General features: G+C 47.3%; 1 protein-coding gene across 1 annotated transcript; it reads left to right on the forward strand.

The window, feature by feature from the left end:
- On the forward strand, positions 1 to 21,300 carry LOC144154936 (uncharacterized). Its single transcript, XM_077686082.1, has 5 exons — positions 1 to 5; positions 2,619 to 2,754; positions 12,187 to 12,282; positions 19,035 to 19,217; positions 21,109 to 21,300. Exons 1-5 carry the CDS (start codon positions 1 to 3, stop codon positions 21,205 to 21,207), a joined length of 519 nt encoding a protein of 172 aa, XP_077542208.1. The 3' UTR covers positions 21,208 to 21,300.
- The last annotated feature ends 146 nt before the right edge of the window (positions 21,301 to 21,446 follow it).

Here is a 21,446-nt window from a genome sequence, read left to right on the forward strand (position 1 = left end):
ATGAGGCAAGGTATACGCACCAATCGTGCAATGGTTTGTTGCTGTTGGCCACGCGTGCAGAGTTCAGTGCTGAGCAAATGAAACACGCGTGCAGAGTTCAGTGCTGAGCAAATGAAAAGGGCCGAGCTCTTTCGGCATCCTGCAGGTGATATGAAATAACGCCTTTGCCCTTCCTCCGGTGCGACTCTAGGAGCAATCAGACCGCATACAATTTGTTTTAAAACGCCGCACACCTGGAAAGAGTAAATATTTGACAAAAGCTATCCGAAGAAGTGTTTCAGTGCCTAATCTCCTGGCAGATGCAGGTTGGATCACTGCCCCCGGCGGCCGTTCTTTTTTTATATTTTTTTTGATCCACACAAAAAACGAAAACATCAATGTGTCGATATTTAGACGCTCGTTAAACATTGTCAATTTTTTCTGTCGCCCTGCAATACACGGTGCGCCTCATAGCATAGGCATAGCCTTGGAGCATCAAACGCGTCAATATTTTTAAATGCGAATGCATTTCTTAGTCGGGGGCTGTCGTGCTCCGTTGGCCGGCGTCCGCACGCAGGTGTTATCTCTCCGCGCCCTAGCAACAGCTGTGGCTCGCCTAGCAACCGGAGCAGGTGGTAGCTCGGGCGGGAGTAGTGGAGGGCAAGGGGAGAGGAGGAGCGCACTCGGGCGTGTGAGGGCGCTCGCATCGCGGAGCTCGGCGGAGAGAGAGCTCACGCGTGGGCTGGCGTGTTTGCGCGGGTCTCTCTCTCCTCTCCGCGTACCCTCTCCACTCGCTTCGCTCGGAATATATATAAATGCAGTGGAGCGCGCGCCTCTCTCCGTGACTGCTTGCCGACTGGCGCCTTGATAGCGATGGAAGTCGGTCTCGTCTCTCTTCATTAAGTACGCCATTAATAATAATTACTCGCAGCGCACTCATCGGTGCACCCAATGCATTCGCATTTCCGCGTGATCCCCTTCGGGGAGGTGGGGGGATTTTTTGAAGAGTGTGTGCGCAGGGAAAACGAAAACAAAAACCCATCACTTGGTTTTAAGTTATTCCGCGCAGGGTATATACGCAAAAATTTCGGCACTCCTACGCTGCCTTCAGCAAATCCAAAAAGCCAAAAACACGTCCCATCCTTTGTCTGACCTTTCACAAAAAACAAACTTGTCGTCGCTGAAAATGCAGCGAGCGCCGTGCCGCCTGGTGTAATCATTATTTTCTAAGGACGTGCAGACCGGGCAAGTTTGTACCGGCCATTTTGTTGTCTTACGTTCAATCCAGACGCTGGTTACAAACCACGCCGTATGTAACCTCCAACCCTGCTAACACGACATTTTTCGTGCTTTGAAGCTATAAAGCCACAGAAATAATGTGCCATGTTATCCAAGCAGGTGATCAGGAACAACCTTAGCTTCGACTTGTGAAAGTTTGAAAAAAAATCTTAGATGGCCACTTCTATATTCGGTTTCAAATTAGACAAAAAATGCCCGACTTACCTGCAGTGCAGCGCATCTTTCTAAAAGAACCATTTGTTTCTACACAAACTGAAATTGGCACGGAGAATGAAAATGATGGAAGAGAAATAGCAAAAACAATCGAACACCGTAATTTGTTTGTATGTATGCAGGAATGCGGGAACCGACATTTGTGCAATGTTTGTAATTTTTATTGGAAATATTTCCTTCTGTAAGCAAGAACTAAGTATGTCAACTCATTTAAATGTATGCAAAGTCTCCGCAGAAAAACTCTGCGGCCATAGCTACAAAATCGGGCGTTCCACAGAGGTAAAAGTTTTCAATTTTGCGCAATTCGTCCAGTCGGCCCGTGACTCGAGCCTCTTTTTGGACTTTTTTTTTAGAAATGGACAGTTTCTCTTCTACAAAATAACTTCTGATATCTTATTCCCTGTGCGAAAGGAGCCATATGTAAATTTTTCGTCCAAAATGAACTAGCCGACTGGCAGACTTTTCTTATCTTTTGGGAATTCACCCCAAACTAGTCCCTAAAGCTACATAAGGACTGGGGGAGAAATTGACTGGTAGATCGTCACTACTCTCTTTTCCATAATATCTGGCCCGATTTCTCAATGCTGACTTTGAAATTGTACCCCTATTTTTGAGAAAAAGCAGTATTTTGAATTTTCGTTTTTTTTTTAATTACTAAAAATATTTCCTCACTTAGCTGATAATTCAACTAATCGAACCAGTTCGCGAAACTGTTAAACGTTTCCGAACTGGTTCACGTGGCTGTTCGGTACGTCATTCAGTCGAACCGGAACTGAACCGGAACGAAATGGATTCACCTAAACCCCAACAGTAACCCAACCGTTTTTTTTTTTTTTTTTTATTTCGACACCCCGATTTTTACGCAGTAAAACGTAATTTCATAGCAACAAAAACATCTCAACAGTTGCTCTCACAATTCGTGTTTTAAACAAAAGGGCTCATCAGCGAACTTTTTGAGAGTCTGAAGCCCCTTTTCTGGGCCGATGAGGTTGAACCCAGTCTTATTATTTTCTATAGGTTTTAGGTAAAATAATAAAATATTTCATACATAAATCTTCAGAATACATGTTGCGCTGTTGGAATTTTCATTGACTAGATTGAAGGACAATTATTATATGCCTCTGCAGAAGCGAGGTGACAGAGAAAACCGGTGGAGTGCGGCCGCTACAGCGTTCACCATCAGTGACACAGCCGACCACGAAGCCGGAGCTACCACAAGATCCGTTCGCTACTCCACCCAGTGGACCCTTCCGTGGATGTCAGGTTCGTAACAACACGACTGCATCGCTCTACGGCTTTTTTTTTTTTCCTTTATTGCCGGTTTTAGACATCATCTAGCAACAGTGGTACATAAAATAAAAGCGCTGACTTCACTTAAGCCAGCGCAACGTGACTAAAAACGGGGCATAGACAATACCTTTTCAAATTCATGCAACCATTCAGGAGTACGTTGTTGACTTTTCCACATTTCTGCAATACGTTGGGCACTCTCACTGAAATACTGCCTTGCTGGCTTTCCGTCTACGTCACAGTGCCGAAACGCCATTCGAGACCTCCATATTCCATGGAGGACCAGCAACATCACAAGGTCATAAGGCCCTTCATTATCGTTGTGCACCGCTAAAAACCGAATGCCGTAAGGGCTCAACGGAAACTCCTTTTTCAATGTTCGCTGAAGCACGTCCCACAAAAACACCCCATCCCAACAATACAAAAAAACATGTTCCACCGTCTCGGGCTTTTTACACAAAGAACAGTCCACACCCCATGGCACAAACAGACCCTTTTCCAACATCCATGTTTTAACTGGCTGGTAACACTCCACAGTGTAGTTGAAAGAAAAATGTTTTAACACCCGGGGGAATGGCCATAGCTTTTACACGTTTCAAAACGTTCTGCCCGGGGCCCACCGGAAACATGGATCGGTATAAAGGAACCGGAAAACAGATTTTAGCAAGGTCTTTATACAACTTTTTCTTCGACACGGCACTCAAGTACTCCATAGAGAACCGTACACAAAGAAATTGTGTTGCTTGTACAACTTCTTTTAAATACCAGTGTACTGCTCTATTGTAGCTTCGACAAGACGTAACAATGAATTGGGCAATAGTCTGCCTAACCTGACTTGAATAACAGTGCGCAGGAAGGGGTCCTTTACCTCGCGCAAGAAATAAAAACGATTCACCACTTGTTTCAAAAAAAAATGCGAGAGCGATAAACCGCCTTCGCGTACTCTTCGAAAAAGATTCGTCCTACTTGTCCTTTCCCAGGACGAGCCCCAAACAAAAACAGCACAAACGCGATGCAGCCGCTGTACATTGGCGCGTGAACAGTGGATCACTTTCAAAACGTACCAAAGTTTCGCGAACAAAAATATGTTGCACGCCGTGAACAAAAATATGTTGCACGCCTTCCCACTTTTCCGCTTTATCACGCATCGCAGTCGTCTGGCTTCGCCAGTACGGGTCACTATCTCTGTAGTTTCCAAGTGGAACGTCTAACTATTTGACCGGCACAACCTGCCAGTTCATACCTTCAAAGACACTAGCGGTTACGTCCCAATTGCCGTACCAGAATCCCAAGCACTTGCTCCAATTTACAGAGCTCCTAGTATATTCACAAAACGTCTTAAGCAACGCAACTGCGTTGCTAATGCTTTTTCTGTCACGACAAAATAAAGCGATGTCGTCCGCGTATGCCAATGCACGTACCTCGCATGCCTGAAACTGGAAACCATCGCTCTACGGCAGTGGTGGCACCGCAACCGCGGTGATCCGCTTAGAGCATGGGATGCTGCATCGCGGCCGCTGCTATTTGGAAGGACAAACGCGCTAATAGTGAACATTAGGCGGGGTAATTTACGAAGGAGACTAGGCGATTCTGTTTCTTTCATGAGATGTCTTTCTGATTTGTTCCTACGGTTTGAAGCTCAACAAAAACACACGCACGGCCAGCGGAAAGTAGACTGTACGTAAGCTACTGTCCTTTTTGAAGCGAAGCTTTCTACGTCTCACTGATGGCGTCGTTTTTCGCGGAAGACGCACTGCAGGAAAGCCAACTTTAGCCAATGGGTTTCACTAAACGATAATGATGATAAGAGAAATGGGTTTCCACGAAGGCACATCAAGCGCCTCAAGCAAAAAATGCTTCTCATGGTTGTGATCAAACCTAGGTCCCTCGCGTGATGAAGCCATCGTCTATTCGACTACACCATTCCGAAACGGTTGTTGCTGTTTGCATTTTAGACTTTGACTATTAACTCAGGTAGCATGGGAGAATGCTCCGCGTTTTAACCATCTTTCTACAAGAAAGGGTCTTTGGTGTTTCTTCACGAATGCTCGTACTGCCTAGTTTACCTTCGCCACATTGTATTTCTTTTTTCGCTGCGCTTCAAACCATGGGACATCATCGCCAACCAGCCCAGCAGAAAGTTCTACATGGCTACTTTTTTGTTTTGTGTTTCGCCGCCACTATTTCTTGCATTGTACTTTTTTTATTATTTTCTTCAGAAGTTGCAATCCTTGCCCATTGAATGTTTCACAGAAATACGCCGACAGTTACTACGTTTACAAAGTTCCCTAGCTAGGGCAAATCACACTTATCTAGTTTTATAACTGGGAAAAAACAATGCATAACGGTGGCACTGCCGTGACCTGTCTGCAGTCACGTGCTAACGCTCCAGAGTCCAACGAAGATACCGACGAAGGTTGGTAGCGCTGCGGGATTTTCTCGATTTCCGCACCTTTCAAAGTGAAGAATCACCTGACACGCCGGTAAAACCTGCCACAAATCGGAGGCAACTACAGGATCTCGCAAAAATATCTAAGTGTACCTGAAATCAAATGAGTTCTTTTTAACAGCGGAGCTGTTTTAGCTGCATCTTGGTCTGGTAGCGCTCGCAAAAAAAAAAAAAAAAAAACTAGAAAAAAAAAACTACGCCCCCTGTAAAGGGTGCACGACCGCAGATACGGTATTATAACTGTGAAGCCAGCTTTCGCACCTGCTCAAGTGTGAGCATACCCTAGGGGCATTGCGTATGTGCACCCCTTACTGTACAATTGTAAAGGTAACAGTCTTTTTTGGGCTACGTCAACGAAAATTGGCGCAGCTTGCACTAGTGGTGATAAGTGAGGGTGCACTAGTGGTGACCGAGCTGGCGGTCGACCTATAGCTTGATCCCCTCTGGGATCCGCTGTCAGTGTGGGCGACTGACCGGAACGGCCTTGTAAAAGCCTACTAAACTTGACCTCACCCCTCAACACTTAGCCTTGCATAGCCAGAACATCGCGAAACCTAAAAAAAACATATCAAAGCCTAGCAACACCTAGAAAAATTAGCAAAATCAGACGAACCTAGGTCGACCACCAGCTCCGCAGTTTCTCCAGCCTTGCACCACTACTGCAAGCAGCGCCGATTTTTTATTCCGAGAAGACAGCCAGAAAGCCATGGTAAAATATTTACGTGAAACCGAGATTGGTTTCGTGTGAGTCGTCAGGTATGCGAACGGCGGGAGAACGTATTTTAAGTTTTGAGACGCATACTTCTTCGAGTTGAGCAAGCAGCTGTGTTCGTGGCCCCTTCGAGACCGACAGTGAAGAACTCCCAGCTGATGACAGGTTACGTAATGTGTGCCCTAATTTCCAGTTTCCCCCTTTTTTTTTTTTTTTTTGAAATGACGCATGTGGACCCGCCGCGGTGGCTCAGTGGCTAAGGCGTTGCGCTGCTGAGCACGAGGTCGCGGGTTCGATTCCCGGCCGCGGCGGCCGCTTTTCTGATGGAGGCGAAAAGCAAAAACGCCCGTGTGTACGAGATTTCGGCGCACGTTAAAGATCCCCAGGTGGTCAAAATTAATCCGGAGCCCTCCACTACGGCGCGCCTCATCGCCTTCGTTGCGTCGGCGCGTTAAACCCTACAATCAATCAATCGAAATGACGCATGTGTGCAAGTGAACCGTTTCCTTACTGCGCACAATCACCTTTACACCGCGAGGCGCAACTGCTTTCACGGACGTGGCGCGCATCTCTTTTGTGCCGCATTGTTATATTCAAATACGTCATTTTCTCATGGACTGCACCCTGCTGGGGTATAAGGGGCCTATTCAACACAAATATTTGTAACAGTCCGTCACTTTTAGAGACGTTCTCTGAAGCTGTAATCTGCAATCTTTTATGGCCCTCCAATTCTACCGGGGGTCGTAGATTTGAATAAATAGCTGTCGATTGATTACCTTCTGAACCCTTTCGTAATCAACACAGAACTGTTTGGTCTTCTATTTTATGCGGTGCATAAATAGGCAAATTACCGTAGCTTGCACATATAAAAAGCAGTTGTCATTTTGAAGTCATTTTTTATGGCGAAAACATCTAGTAAACTTTTTGTTCTGACTGTATTATTCTATTATTGTTTTAATTAAAACTTGAAGGTTGTCTAGTTGAACAAAACAAGCTTTCGATTGCATTGCTCGGGAAATAATTTTTAGTACAACATTGAAGAACAAAGCCCCAGGGGAGACTAACGCCCTCGCAAATTTTCACAGCCTAGTATTCACTGAGCTCATTTGCTAAGGCAATACGCAAAGATGTTGTGCAATGCTTCGTGTGAATGTAAGTAATTATCAAGTCTGGCCGCTTCCGCCGGCCTTCTATTATACGCACGAAAAAATTTCCCGAGTTTTCCATCCCGAACCTTCTCGATGATGTTTGCGCGGATTTCTTCAATGCAATTAAACTCTCTCCGCTCTTCGCTAAGCCTCAGCCGACACGACTTTTGCCTTCCGTCTCAGCGGGCACAGTAAACGTTATTACAAGTGTTCCGACTCTTGGATTATCTTTTGGAAGTGAAACCAGACTATAGTTTCGGCCCACAGTTGCCAAATCAGCTCATTGATTCGTCGTCACTGAGCCGTCCAAGCAGCACGGTCTGAATACAAACGTGGTCGCATGTACTGCTACCTCATTCGTCCAACTGCTTCCGCACAGCACTTTGCAACGCACTTTTCTCGTCCAAAATTGTGCACCAAAGAGCCGAAATTTTTTTTGGGCCATGGCTTAGGCATTGTACACATTTTGTGTGAAAGACAATGTTTCCAACTTACTTCGGCGTTTTTTAAGACCTTGACAACCAGGGCACTTACAATTTGTGAATCTTTTAACAGACAGTGCGCACTGAAGACCTCTCGGGGTCCGTGTTTTGCAACGGGATTTCCGGAATTACAAACAGAACTCACCACGCTGCATTGTATCAAAATAATTTATCCGGCACTACACAATCGCGAAATCCTGCTCCACACGTTTTAATGCATACATTTCTTTGCCAAGCGGACTAGTCTTTTTTTTTCAGAAAAGGGGGGAGGGGGGAGGGAGGGGGGAGGGAGGGAGGGGGGGCAAAGGGGGGGGGTCTAATTTTAATCTGCGTTTTTCGTGCTGCAGGGTTATTCTTGCAGCGAAAAACAGCACGAGCGCGGTCTGTGAGCCTTCCGTAACGTCGAGCCTAAAGAGAAAGTATACAGCAAAAACCTGCCCACCCTACTATCATTGACTGGCTATGAGGTTTAACGCCCCCACGTATGCTACACAGGCTATTAGGACCACCGTAGTGGACGACACCGGATTAATTTTGAGCACCTGGGTTCTTTAACGTGCGCTGAAATCTCGAACACACGGGCGTTTCCGCTTTTCGCCTCCATCAAAAAAGCGGCCACCGCCACCGGGAATCCAACCCTTGTCCCAGTGATTTCCCTACACCCCCCCTAGGGGGTGTGTAGACCCCCCCTAGTTTTTCTGGACACCCCCCCTTGAATCCCCAAATTTCACTCTTGTCAGTCCTTGTATGGACCTTTTTCAGTATCGATCTGCGCATGCGCGGGCTGCCCGTCTGCTATTCTTGGCAGTAGCCTCGGGCAAAATAAACAAAAGTGCGCCCCCCGAGCGTTGCACGTATTTATTTCCTTTTTTTCGACAGCTCGTGGCAAGTTCGTATGTGCACACAAAAAAGGCTTTCAAAGGAAAGGGGCAAAGTGGTTTGAGGCTGACCACGCTGCGAGCACATTGCTACCAGCCAGGGAGTAGCGAAAATAATAAAAAAAAGGTAAGGAAAAGGGGAGCTTCAACGGCCGCAGATTAGTCACGGAACTTTCGCCTGCTACCGTGGCATTCATATGAACGGTACGGGTGACGGGTGGGTGCGGGAGCAACTGCAGGACGAGAACATTTTGTGCACGAGTTCTCCGAAACCCAGATATTTTCGGGGGTGTGCCTTACTGCCATTTTTAATACGCCCAAGTGGAATACCACGCAAGTGGAATACCACTTGCTTGAAGTGATTTTGGGAGTGACGTTGGGTGCCCGGGGAAAAATGGTCCAATGGAGGCAGCGGAAACGCGAGTATGCAGGACAGTCCCACGGTCGAGGGAAGTTTATTTAACTAGTTATTTAACTTAATTATTTAACTAGTTAACCTAACCTAATTAATTAACTAATAATTTGACCTAATTATTTAACTTAATTATTTAACTTAATTATTTAACTAGTGGGATAAAAAAACAGCTTTTCTAGTTTATGAACCCCCCCCCCCCCCTCGGGCCATTGAGACACCCCCCCCTTGATTCGATGCCTGCGGAAACCCCTGCCTTGTCCTGGGGCACAGCAGCACACCGCCTTAGCCATTGAGCCACCGCGGCTTTTTTTTTTCTTTTATTGCCTGCTTTGGCACATGCAAAACACAGTCACACATTAATACAAGCCGTCAACCTCACTTTGGCTGACGTCATGTGTTTAAAAGTCCCTTAGTTGTACCCACGATTCCATGTCTGCAAGGCATTCGGGAGGATTCGACACATATTTGTTTAAGTGCAGAGCATTTTACGCGCTCGCTTTGTCGTCGTAGCTCGCTCGCTGGACCCAAGTAGAGAAACAGGGCGTTCCGTTCTAGCGCTGTCTTTGCGGCGTACCCCAGAGACTTCGAAAGCCAAGCGGTTTATATAGTCATAAGCGTTCGAAACTCATGAACCGCTGGCGCTTGTCCTACATCTCCCCGTCGTTTAGCGCAAAGAAAACTGTAGGTGCATTTGAGGCAAAATATACGTAATTAACCGGCAGCGCCCGCGTTCATTTAGTTAGGAACGGTCGTTGGGTTGGTTTTTACGATAGTAATCGAAAAACGCGGCCGCGCAAGAAAGAAATGGCGCGTTCGAAATGACGCAGAACGGCTCCCCTCACAAGAAGAAAATGGCGCGTTCGAAATGCCGCATAAACGCTCCAGCCGCGCAAGAAAAAAACTACGCGTTCGAAATGACGCAAGGCAGCTTCAGCATACGAAATTCAATCAAGCACAAAAAGAACAGAACTCCCGATGCGAAGTTTCAGGCAGGGGTCGCGCGAGCACCGCGAAGGCGGGAATTTGAAATGGCATGGGGTGGTAGCAGTGAGCGGATAACGGCGGTACAGCCCATTATGGCGAATCACTGCTCTGCACTTCCTACAGCTTTCACATTGAGTGGAACGGCTTTAATTTTTTGTTATTTTCCAGGTATACAACCATTTCTTCTCTGATATACTGTCTCACGCTTCGCGCATGGTTGTTAAACCTCGCGGCCGTTCTTGCCTTCCGAATACAGCTCAATCCAACAAGCATGATCAGGTCGTAAGGCATGCTATTCTCGCTTTCCACCAGCAAACACCGTATGGCTTGGGCATCCACAGGCACACTTTATCAGGGTATGTTGGAGCAGATCCCACAGTAACACAACATCCTAACAATCGAGGAATACATGCTCAATTCTTTCAGCTTTTTGCATATAAAATTCAATTCCCCATGGAACGAAAAATTCTTTTTCTGCAATCCACGTTTTAACAGGGAGGGTTTCAGTATGCAATTTGAAAAAGAACGTCTTTACGCTACGAGGTACCTGCATACGCTTCACTTTTTGAAGCACATCTTTACCACTTCCTACTCTATAAATCAAGCGGTACATTTGTTCAGGGAGCCCTACATAACACGCATCTTTATACAAATATTTTCTTGTTTACTTGACACAAATACTCCCAAGAAAATCGAACAGCCATTAAACGACACCAGAGAGCATCTGTTCATAGATGTCAACTTAACGTACAGATATCCCTCGGCAGGCTTAGGGCAGCCGACTGATAGATTAACACAAGAAGAGAAGTACAGCTTTCTCTCAACTAAGATTCACGTCGGGTGGCTTTTTTAAAAATACATAGAAAACCGGAGCAAGAAACGGCCATGACAGCAGGCGAGATAAAATCAGAAAAAATCACATGATAAAAAATACTCTGCTTGATGCTGACGGGAGCAATGGCAATCAAAACATAAACAACCCATAAAATAAAGGGAGGTTGTGCGGAGCTGTCGGGTCGGACCCTTGAAAAGAAAGCGGGAAGACGACGATTCAAATATTGCCGCGAACCATGCATTGGGTTTGTTTATTTATGGTTTGTTTTTACTGGCCGGCTACGCCCGGCTGTGTTATCTGTGTCCTAAGCGAAGCGCATGTTCCATTCTTTATTTTTATGCCACGCGGGTTATCTTATTCGGATAAGGAGAGCGTTTCGCCCGAACGTCAACTGGCCTGGAATAATCTTCTTTGATCTACAATGTTCTGGATGTAAATCGACGGTTCGAGAAACACTCGCGCCGAAAGATAAAAGCCTGCAGAGCAGACGCCGCGGTATTCGATTCGCCGACACTCGCCTACGAGCATCACTTGTTGACTGCTGCTTCGCCGCCTGTGTATTCTTCGAGTTGTTAGGGGAGCACGAGTTCGCTCCAATAAACTTGTTTTTCCCTTTAAGACAGCTGCGCCGTCTTTGTCTACGTGACAATATGCAAGCTTTGCACTCTGATAATTGCCCAAAAGGGGGTCCCGCCTCATTTTATTTTACAAACACGAATATTCAGCTGGGGAAAATGTCTCCATCCCGTGGTATCAGGTAGACTGTCTTCCTGCCTTGAGCCTGTCTTCATCTTTCAAGTCAACATCGCTTTAAACAAACTCTAACGTGTAGCTTCAATCTTTCGCGTGAATTGCCACTACCCTTGAATAGATGTGCTTCTCTGAAGGCGGGATGTGTTTTTTTTTCTTTACGTGAAGTTACTTGGCCTCTTTACGGAACATTTTGTTAACGAACATGCGCTGGCTGTCCTGTTGTTTTTTTTTTTTTTTTTAGTAACAGTTAAGGCAGTGTTTACTTTTCAATAAAATAAGGGTGCTAACCCCTTTTCTTGCGAAAACCAAAGCAGATGTGCGAAGGCCGTTCCCCCCGCGCTAGCAGTTGAAGACGTTTTGCCCGTACGCTTCGTTTCGACTGGACCTGCAACGGTACCCTCACCGTCTGTTGTAATCATGCGCCCTCTGCCTTCAGGAAGCGGAGACCCTCTCCCTGAATATAGTCGGAGCGGAGCGTTCGAAGCTTTTGTCGAGTATGCCGTCGCTAAACGTGATAATCCCATATTTATTTATTTATTTATATACCTTAAGGGCCTCTAGGGCATTACATAAGGGGGGTTTATACAGTAATCAGTGACAACAGCAATTTTTTAGCAAGAAAAGAAGAAGACAAGAAAACATGCGCAGGATACACAGTCGTTATTTATTTATTTATATATGGCGGGTATCTCATGAAAACGCGCATCTAGACAGACTCTGTGCTAAACGAACATTCGCTCTCTGTCCAGGCCAGTAATTGGGACCACATTGGCTTCCTCCATGACCAAGCGGAGCCATCCCTCATCGACTTGTCCTTCGACACCTCTACTCCTGTCCCCCAGAAGGTGAGTTTTGCTTATGCTTATCGGTCATTCTGCGAGAATTTGTTCCTTAAAGGGACACTGAAGTAAATTGGTCAAGCTCCTCTTTTTGCTTGTACTGCGTAGACTGGCTCAAATGAACACACTTTTCATCGTTTATGCGGCCGTTAAGGCGGTATTTTTTGATAAAGCCTGAAAAAAGCACAACTACCATGCACTGTTTGCGGCGGCCGCACCAACTAGCAGCAGTGACGTAAATACAAGATGCTACGTGATTCCACGATGTCCAAGATTAGAATTCAAACCAGTTTCGGTTCTGTGAAACAACATGCTTAACATCGCACGTTATCGTTTTCTGGGCATTCTCGACATCCCAGTAATCGGAATACAGCGCATCTCCCATGTTGTCGGCTTTAAAATGCGTCAGATAAGCCTACCAGCACGGCTTGGAATCGTAACAATCGCTAGCTGAGGCATGTGCGGTGAATGTGCGCCCTCCGCGTCGCCGCAGACGCTCAAATGCGATGCGCTTTTCCACCATCTTTGGGGCTTGCCTGGCTCGTGCCTGTATCGTTAGAGGCGTGTTCCCACCAGGCCAAGGGTCGGCTGCTTCGGGACTGTGCCCGCAACCAGTCGGTGCATATGGCAACACCACGCCAACGAGAACTCGCCAGCGCGTCAGTGTCAGTTTGCACGCGTTGTGCGAACTCGCCCGTGGAGCAATGAACGTTACAGCGCAAATATGATAAATTCAGTATAGAAAACATTTCCCAAAAACAAATAAATCAACTTCAAAAAGAAACATGCACTACCGGGGATTCGAATTTGCGTCTTGCAGAACAATACACCTGTCCTTCACACCACCCGGCCATAAGCCAGCGACCTCAGGGACGGAAATATAAGGTATAAATAGTATAGCCAGTTTACATTTCTATTTAGTTTTAGAATTTCAATCAGCTTACATGACCCAAAATCCCACAATATTTCATGTCTAGCGACTGCATTCCTTAGACGCAAAAGCGTTCGCAGATGTGTGGTCCTTCTGTACTACTTCACCCAGCGCAAGAAGTGCTTCTCGCAGCCTGCTTATACGCTGTACGATAAACGTTTCCGGGATTTAATGCCTTAGTACCTATATCAACTTCGCTGACTCTTCTCAATTGGCCTTACATTTTTCTACTAGCGTACCATGCAGTCAGCAAAGCGTCGCATGTGCGCTTGTGTGAAGCGAGTTGGACATACAGCTTGATGCAGTCTACAAACTAACAAACTAAAGGCGCATTCTTCCTGGCACAAACTTGCCGTGGCTTTGTTTGAACTGAGCTAACGAATTGCGACAACCCGCCGCCAGCCACCGACCACCGGTCGACTAAACGCTTGGACGACTAATTCTGTCGGAGGACTGGCGAGCCGTGCAGTCGGCAGTAAAGCCAAGCCATCTTGTTTTGACGCCATACGAAACATCATAACGTCATGTGGCCCAAGACGACGCAGTTGTCTTCAAGGAAAACAAGTTTATTGGAGCGAACTTGTGCTCCCCTAACAACTCAAAAAGTAGTACACAGGCGGCGAAACAGCAGTCAACAAAGTGACGTGCGTCGGCGAGCGCCGGTTGTCGAATGAATGCCGCGGCGTCTGCTCTGATGGCTTTTATCTTTCGGCGTGAGTGTGTCTCGAAACGTCGATTTACATCCAGAACATTGTAGATCAAAGAAGATTATTCCAGGCCAGCTGACGTTCGGGCGAAACGCTCTCCTGATCCGAATGAGATAACCCGTGCGGCATAATAATAAAGAATGTAGCATGCGCTTCGCTTGGGACACCGATAACGGAGCCGGGCGCAGCCGGGCAGTAAACACAAACCATAAATAAACAAACCAAATGCATGGTTCGCGGCATTACCCCCCTCTAAGAGTGCATCAACCCGATGCTAAAATAAAATAGCAGTCCGAACAAACAACAACAAAAAAAAGTCCGTCATCTTGCGTAGTAAGGTTTGAGGCGAACCACGTGGACGACTTCGGGCCCCATGCGTCGTCGTGATGTGCCGGAATCACCATCCGGGACCACCTCGTAGGTACGTTGGCCAACACGCCATAGAATACGGTAGGGTCCGAAATACCATCCCAGAAGCTTCTCACTGAGTCCGCGTCGTCGGATGGGAGTCCAAACCCACACACGATCCCCAGGGTGGTACTCGGCGTGCCAGCGTCGGAGATTGTAGCGTGTGGCATCCACCAGCTGCTGGTCCGTTATACGAACTCGAGGGAGCTGGTGGGCTTCCTCCGCACGTTGAAGGTATCCTTGGACGTCGGCGTTGAGGTCGTCGTCTTCTACGTGCGGAAGCATGGCGTCGAGCATCGTAGTCAGCCGTCTTCCGTAGACAAGCTCCAACGGTGTCATCTGCGTAGTTTCCTGGGTCGCTGTATTGTACGCATACGTGACATACGGAAGGACTTCGTCCCAAGTGATATGTTCAACGTCGACGTACATAGACAGCATATCCGCGATTGTCTTGTTCAGACGTTATGTTAGTCCGTTCGTTTGGGGATGATACGCCGTCGTTCTTCGGTGATCCGTGTTGCTATAGAGTAAGATTCCTTGCATGAGCTCCGCAGTGAAGGCCGTTCCGCGGTCCGTGATTAGGACTTCGGGGGCTCCATGCCGCAGCACAACTTGGTTCATGAAGAACTTGGCGACTTCTTGTGCAGTCCCCCTCGGAAGAGCGGCGGTCTCTGCGTAGCGCGTCATGTAGTCTGTCGCTACGACAATCCACTTGTTATCGGATCGGGACATAGGGAACGGGCCCAGAAGGTTCATTCCGATCTGTTGGAAGGGCCTCGATGGGACGGCGATTGGCTGCAGAAGTCCGGCAGGTCTCGTCGGTGGCGTTTTTTGTTGCTGGCAGTCACGGCAACTCCAGACGTAGTGGGTGACGTCGGATGTAAGGCGGGGCCAGAAATACTTTGCCTTGATTTTTCCAATTGTGCGAGCTGTGCGGAGATGTCCGGAAGATGTGTCGTCATGGCACATTTCCGAAATTTCGTCACGAAGGTCCTCGGGGATGACAAGAAGGTAATTCGTTCATTCACGAGACATTGATGCCTTTAATTTCACCATAGATGAGAGCGCTAACGCATATTTGATTCGTAAAATAGTTATAATTACAATAATAACGGTTGTACTGCATTAATCATAATAAAAGTAATATATTAAATATGTAATAAATAGTCTATTCTTCTTATTACTGCCTCATCTTCAGTGGATGTGAGCCAATGTCCCGGAATCTGACTTGATAGATGTCAGCCGATCCCACAAGCATAAGGCGCTGTATGTTTGTAATCGAGAGCCCAGCTCGGCGCCCGTTAGAGCGGTCCTGCTGTTTCTGGGTGTAATGAACAGATTTCATGCAGGCGAGTCGAAGCAAGACACGATTTCTACGATTTATTTCGCTTCACAGTCACCGAAGAGTTCTTTCATCCCTTCAGCGTTGCGACCCACCGAGTCACAGACTCAGCGAAACGGCAGTGCTTGTTTAAAGAATTTCGAAAGGGCGTGGCACGAAATATATGGTCATGAAGTTCTACTACGTAGAAATTTCTGCTGTGCTGGTTGGAGATTACTCCCTATTGTATGAAACGCTACGAAAAAATACGGGCAGCGAATACAAAGTAGAGAACTACGGCGCTAACTTCCAACTAACTTCATTTCATTTTACATGAGCCAATATACCCGGCGAGCTTGTACAGGTTTAGTAGAAGAGAAAAAAAAATGTACGGGTGTAACAAACACACATATGGCATCGTGTTCGTAGCGCATAGTAGGAAGATTTTACTTCACTTATTCCAGAAAGCCCATTTCGCTAGCGCACAGTGTCATTGAGTCACTCACACATGCGCTCGCTTCCTCTTTTTGATGTGCTACGCTTCAACTATAGCTAACGCGGCGCCTTGTTGCGGCTGTTGTTCAGTATCTTAAAGGGGCACTGACACAAAAATTTAGCATCTTGTTTTTTTCGTTGCGATAAGTAGCTAGTGACCTACTTATAACCTGTAGAAACCTCATTTGCTTCAGCGTGCGACGGTTGTTTAATTAGAGGGATTTTAAATGCGGCCAGTAGCAGTTTCGGTTTCAGCGAGTGCCGCGAAACGATGGATTTTGTGGATTTTGTGTGAACAAAGCTGACCACGTGACCGTCGGAGGGATATCACAGAGCAGAGCCGCCGTAGTACTGTCGAATCCGCATCGACGGCAGTTTCTGCGAATGCCCCCAAGTACTGATCTCGTGAGGCGCTTAATTAAAAAGCGACCGTGGATGTGACGCAGGCGCTGCGACTGCAAATGCTACCGCGGCTAAAGAACGACGCGCGACGCTCGAGACGGTGGGTGGCAAGACGCGCGCTGGGAGCAGCCGGCCGGTCTGCCTACAGGTCCGCCTACAGATGTGTTCGGCTTAGCACTGCGGCGGATATTCGAGTGCCGCTCTCGTAAGCGGTGCAGATGACAATTTTTAATGCAACCCGCCATCGCATCATTAACTCTTTTCTCATGTAAGCCACTATGGTCGGGACTTCGGGACAATTTCGTGCAGCGGTAACAAGCTATCACTCGAGCTCCCTGCGCCGGCCTGGGCCACTTCGCGGCCGTGGCCGCCGCCTGCACAGCGACCGTGCGGCTAGCTCAGTGGGCTTTTCGTGCCTCCGGCGCGTTTTCGCATCCAATGGTAATAAACAGTAATAGAAACAGAGTGCCTGGAATCGCTGTAGAACTTTGGTCGCGGCCAGCTGCCCGATTAGCTGACGAAATCACGGCGCCTCCGCCGCCAACGATCGGGTCGTTCGTTCTCGAGTGCAGAAGCTCCGCCCTCCGGCCCTCCGATTGGAGCGGCGAGCCGGGCGAGCCCGCGTAAAACGCCGGTAGTGCGGAATCGGCAAACACAAACTCGTGACGTGTTTGGATGTTGTTTATTTACAATTGCGCGTGGTCCTCTGCTGGCTGCTCGGTTGCGTTTCGCACACTTCAAAATTGATTTTAAATATGTTCTAGGCTGTATTCGCCGCTGATATTTTGCAGATGATGTATATGTGTTCCCACCAATCTATCTCCGACGTTATCTCGCCTTCAAAATTTTGTGTCAGTGCCCCTTTAAGTTGTTTAAACCGTAGTTCACAACCGCAGGCATGGAACTGAGTAGGGAAATGTGCACCCTAGGCATTTCTGATGGATACGTCGTGTTCCCTGGCCCAATGGCGAACGAAGCGATAGTATGGCCCACGTAAGGCCTTCCGCAAGAAAGCGGAACGGTACATTCGACACAGCGATTTGAGTGCTTCCTCTCGCAGCCATGCTTCTTCCGTTCACCCGGTATGATCTAGCAAAAGCGCGCAAGTTTACATGAGGAAGGAAAGCAAAGGAGTTCCCGTATCATTCAATTGTCTCCCAGTTTTCCGGGGAGATGCTGGGGGTGTCATTCTTGCCGGGGGCGCCCCTGGGTTTTCTCTTACACAAGATAACTATGGCCTCCGCGTATGGCACCCGCCGGGTTGGGGAAGTGACTCGCCGGTGGAAGATGCACCCAGTTGCATCAGATAACGCTGGCCTCCCCGTGCAGCTCCCGAGGAAGGGGAGGGGAGGTGGGGGGGTGGGGGGAGGGGGGCTGGCTGCGCCTCGAAAAGCCTCAATTCCTTTGTCTATAACGTTCTCTGCGCTTGGAGCTGGTGACGTCTTCGCCAGGAAGATTGGGAAGTTGAAAGTTCCTTGACCCAGGTTGAATTTCTAGACTCTCCACCGCTCAGTGCTCAAAAAAATCCCCAACTGTGCCATTCACAAGAACACTCTAAAAAAAATGCCGCACACAAGTTCATTCAACCCAGGTATGGCAGGATGAAGGCTTTGTGTTAGTTCGATTTCCTCCCATTCACGGGGTCCGCCAATTATTTCCATTCTGTGGGAGACGCTGTAGCTTGAAAAACTGGCGTGTATCTTTCGCGATTGCATAGGACCGTCATTTTATGGATTCATATATATGCGTGAAGCGAATCTTCGAGCTTGGGGCCTACGCTCACGCGCAAAAGCCGAATTTCTGCAGCCGGGGTGCCCGTAAGTTCGGCACGCAACTGCACGGCCGCGCTCAGGAAGAGAACGCTGCCCGTCACCATCACAGCCAACGCACCGAAAAAGTGATCACAGCGGACGCGCTCCTTCCGGTAGGACTGACCGCTATTCCAAATATACTTTTTTCAAACTGCGCAGCACATTTGAACTCTGCAACTGCAGCCTGAAAAGCAAAAGTTCCGAAGGGGAAACCAGTAAGTGGTGCCCCGCTACTTCCGCGGAGTCTGGAGAAATAGGGATTGCAGAGAACGGTAACGCGCTTCAGTGACTTTCTACTGTGTGCTAGTGAATTGCCGATCCGCAGCTGGTTTTCCCTGCGCAATATGGAATTCTCTGCGAATTTCGAAGTCGCTAAGCTGTGGGGTGCAGACTGTTAGACAAATACATACTGTACTTTTAAAGCAACTGGAAATTATTGACAAAGTGCATTCACGACTGTAAATGTGGAAAATTCCCGTTCGGTCAGTCTGTAACCAAAAGGGAGTGCTGAGTGACGTGGCCGAGGGGGGGGGGGGGGGGGGGGGCAATTTCAAAGCCGGCTAGCACTTCCACGCGGTCTCAGTTTACCTGCAGAAACTTGAAACAGCAAATGTTTATGAGGGTCATTGGATGTTCTCTGATGAATTCCTCAATTTAAAATTAATTTACGCTTTGTTGTCCAGCTCCGACCCGGCGACGTGAGTGACGGCGAAAAGATGAGGACGCCGTCTCCGCCCAGGGATGCTTCCGGCAGTTCATCTTACCTGTGGCACCAGCTGAACACAACTGGAAAAAGCCTGCTCACCGACGTGGAGCAGCCCTGGCTCATCGGGTCCTCGTTCTCCTCTGCCCCGTCGACTCCCCAGGTGAGTGACTCAAAGCTTGACCGCCCCTCTGTCAAAATTCTGTCCTAGAAATTGTTAAAATAAGGCAATATGACCTGGTGGTGGTTTATTGAGGGGGCATGACACGCCCCCACAAGTGCACAAATCTTTTGCAATTGGTAACACATTTTGATCGGCGTGTTTTCTCAAATAGCGAGGCAAGTTTTATTTCGTAAGGCTGCGTTACTTGGCGAAGCGTATTGTATATGCGGTGTAATACTGTTTAAAAGCACATGACGACCATGTGAATGCTTCATTCTTGCGGTATTACACGCGGTAGTAAAAAGAGTGCTTATAATATTAATGTTTTCAAAATTTCGATACCTCACACCAGTTACTGAGAAGAACGTAATTGCTGGCGCTGGGAATGATGCGATTGTGAGTTCGTTCCCTTGGATCAATAAAGTGAATGTGTCCCTGATACAAGGCATGTCACTTTGAGAAGCGATGGTTTTTCGTGTTTCGTCGTCAATTTCCCCGATTGTGTAGAAGCTTGGTACAGCCTTACTTGGACAACATGCGCATTCGATTGTGTCGGGTAAACGTTCGAGCACGGCTGCCTTTTTGCTTAATCTGAAAACTAACTATATATGGGTGACAAACCATAGACAGACGCGACAGGTTTCAGTCAAATTTGACCGTGCGAGGGCAGTCAGTCATGATGACGCATTTATGAAGCTTGTTCACACACTGCTTGTGACTTTCTTCCTCGACCCCTCTCCACTTGTCTTAGTGTATGGGAAGAAGTAGTAGAGTCATCTGTTACATTGGCCATTTATTCCCAGTTAAATTATTCTAAACACATATCTTGCCTCAATTGCTTTTTTCGACATAGCGTACTGAGTTCTCTGTTTGAAGATGCGCGTTTTTTTAAAAGCCGAGCTGTTCTAGAGCTGGGTTTCAATGACAATCTGTCCTGGTATCTTGTCATTTTCCATCCGTAGCAGGTTTCTCCGCCCCGCAAAAACCTGTTCAAAGTATAAAAAAAAAGTTCATTAAACATTTAAAAGAGTCATAGGGCCCTCATATTTTGATTTAGTACGACTTATGTTGCTCCTAAAAATATCTTTTCACCAATCCATTCCTGTTTGGAGGTGAAACCAACTTTTAAAAATCGGTGTAAGCCTGATTTTTGTAAGCCGGCTTTCCCACATTTACTGTTCCGCAGTGAAGCACGGCCACCGACGGAAGGAGTATGATTACAGAAAACGGCTCTCACTCTTGCGTTAACAAAAGCATTGCGAAACATATGATTTGACAATTTGCCGCTAAGACGACTCTGCCATTACTCCGAGTTTCATTTACTTGTACGAATGAGTTAGTTCACAGTGAGGTTGTAGGCGCTACATAATTTCTGTAGGCTGTCAATACGAGGGCCCTATACGGAGAGAGTTACGGTTAGAGAAAATGGCTGTAGCTACTGTTTTATCGGAACTACTTGAACACAAAATATATGTCGGTTAGCTGCTAAGGCAACTCTAACGTTATGCTCAAAAAAGAAGCCGAAGCTAAACGGAATCCTCGTAAATCCAACCCACAGCTACGCTGTTTCCGCAGATTTCACACTGGGTGGAACTGCGTTTAATTTTTTGCTTTGTGTATGAAAAAGCTGGGGGGACGTATTCACGCTTCACTTAGATGGCTGTCTGCACACTTTACCAAATATGCAATATCATTTTGTCGAGCTCTGCCTAATTGTAACATTATCGATCCCCTATGCCGTAAAAGTGTGCATAGAAGCAGAGTCGTTGTTGTCGGTTTGACATAGGAATTTAGACACAAGAGTAGCCCCAACATTGAGCCCTCTACTCCAGCTTACTTTTTAAAGCAAGAAATGTGTACGCCACCATCCCCATCTTGCTCCCTCTGATAGGAACCTCAGCGCAGCGGCACGGCGAGCTCACCTCTGCTGATTTCGTGGCAGGACGCCACCGACCCCGACGCAGCTTCCCAGGGGGAGAGCACGCAGTGACTCGTGGGGTTGCGGAACGAAAAGTGGCGACACCACACGGCGAAATTTCTCGCTCCCTGGGAGAAGTAAAACAAGAAATAAAGCTTTCCTGGCCTGCGCATTTTTGTCTTTTCGGCTCCACTTGAAGCAGTTCGAGCATAAATACAATGGTAATGAACTCAGACTGTGCTATCCACTTTCTAAATGCAACTATGAGCCCTTATTTTGTTTTGCTTCAGACTTTTTCCACCAGAACAATT

The sequence above is a fragment of the Haemaphysalis longicornis genome, unplaced genomic scaffold, assembly GCF_048455015.1.
Source record: "Haemaphysalis longicornis isolate Haplotype H1 unplaced genomic scaffold, Haemaphysalis longicornis Haplotype H1 scaffold_1, whole genome shotgun sequence".
In the NCBI taxonomy this organism is placed as follows: domain Eukaryota; kingdom Metazoa; phylum Arthropoda; class Arachnida; order Ixodida; family Ixodidae; genus Haemaphysalis; species Haemaphysalis longicornis.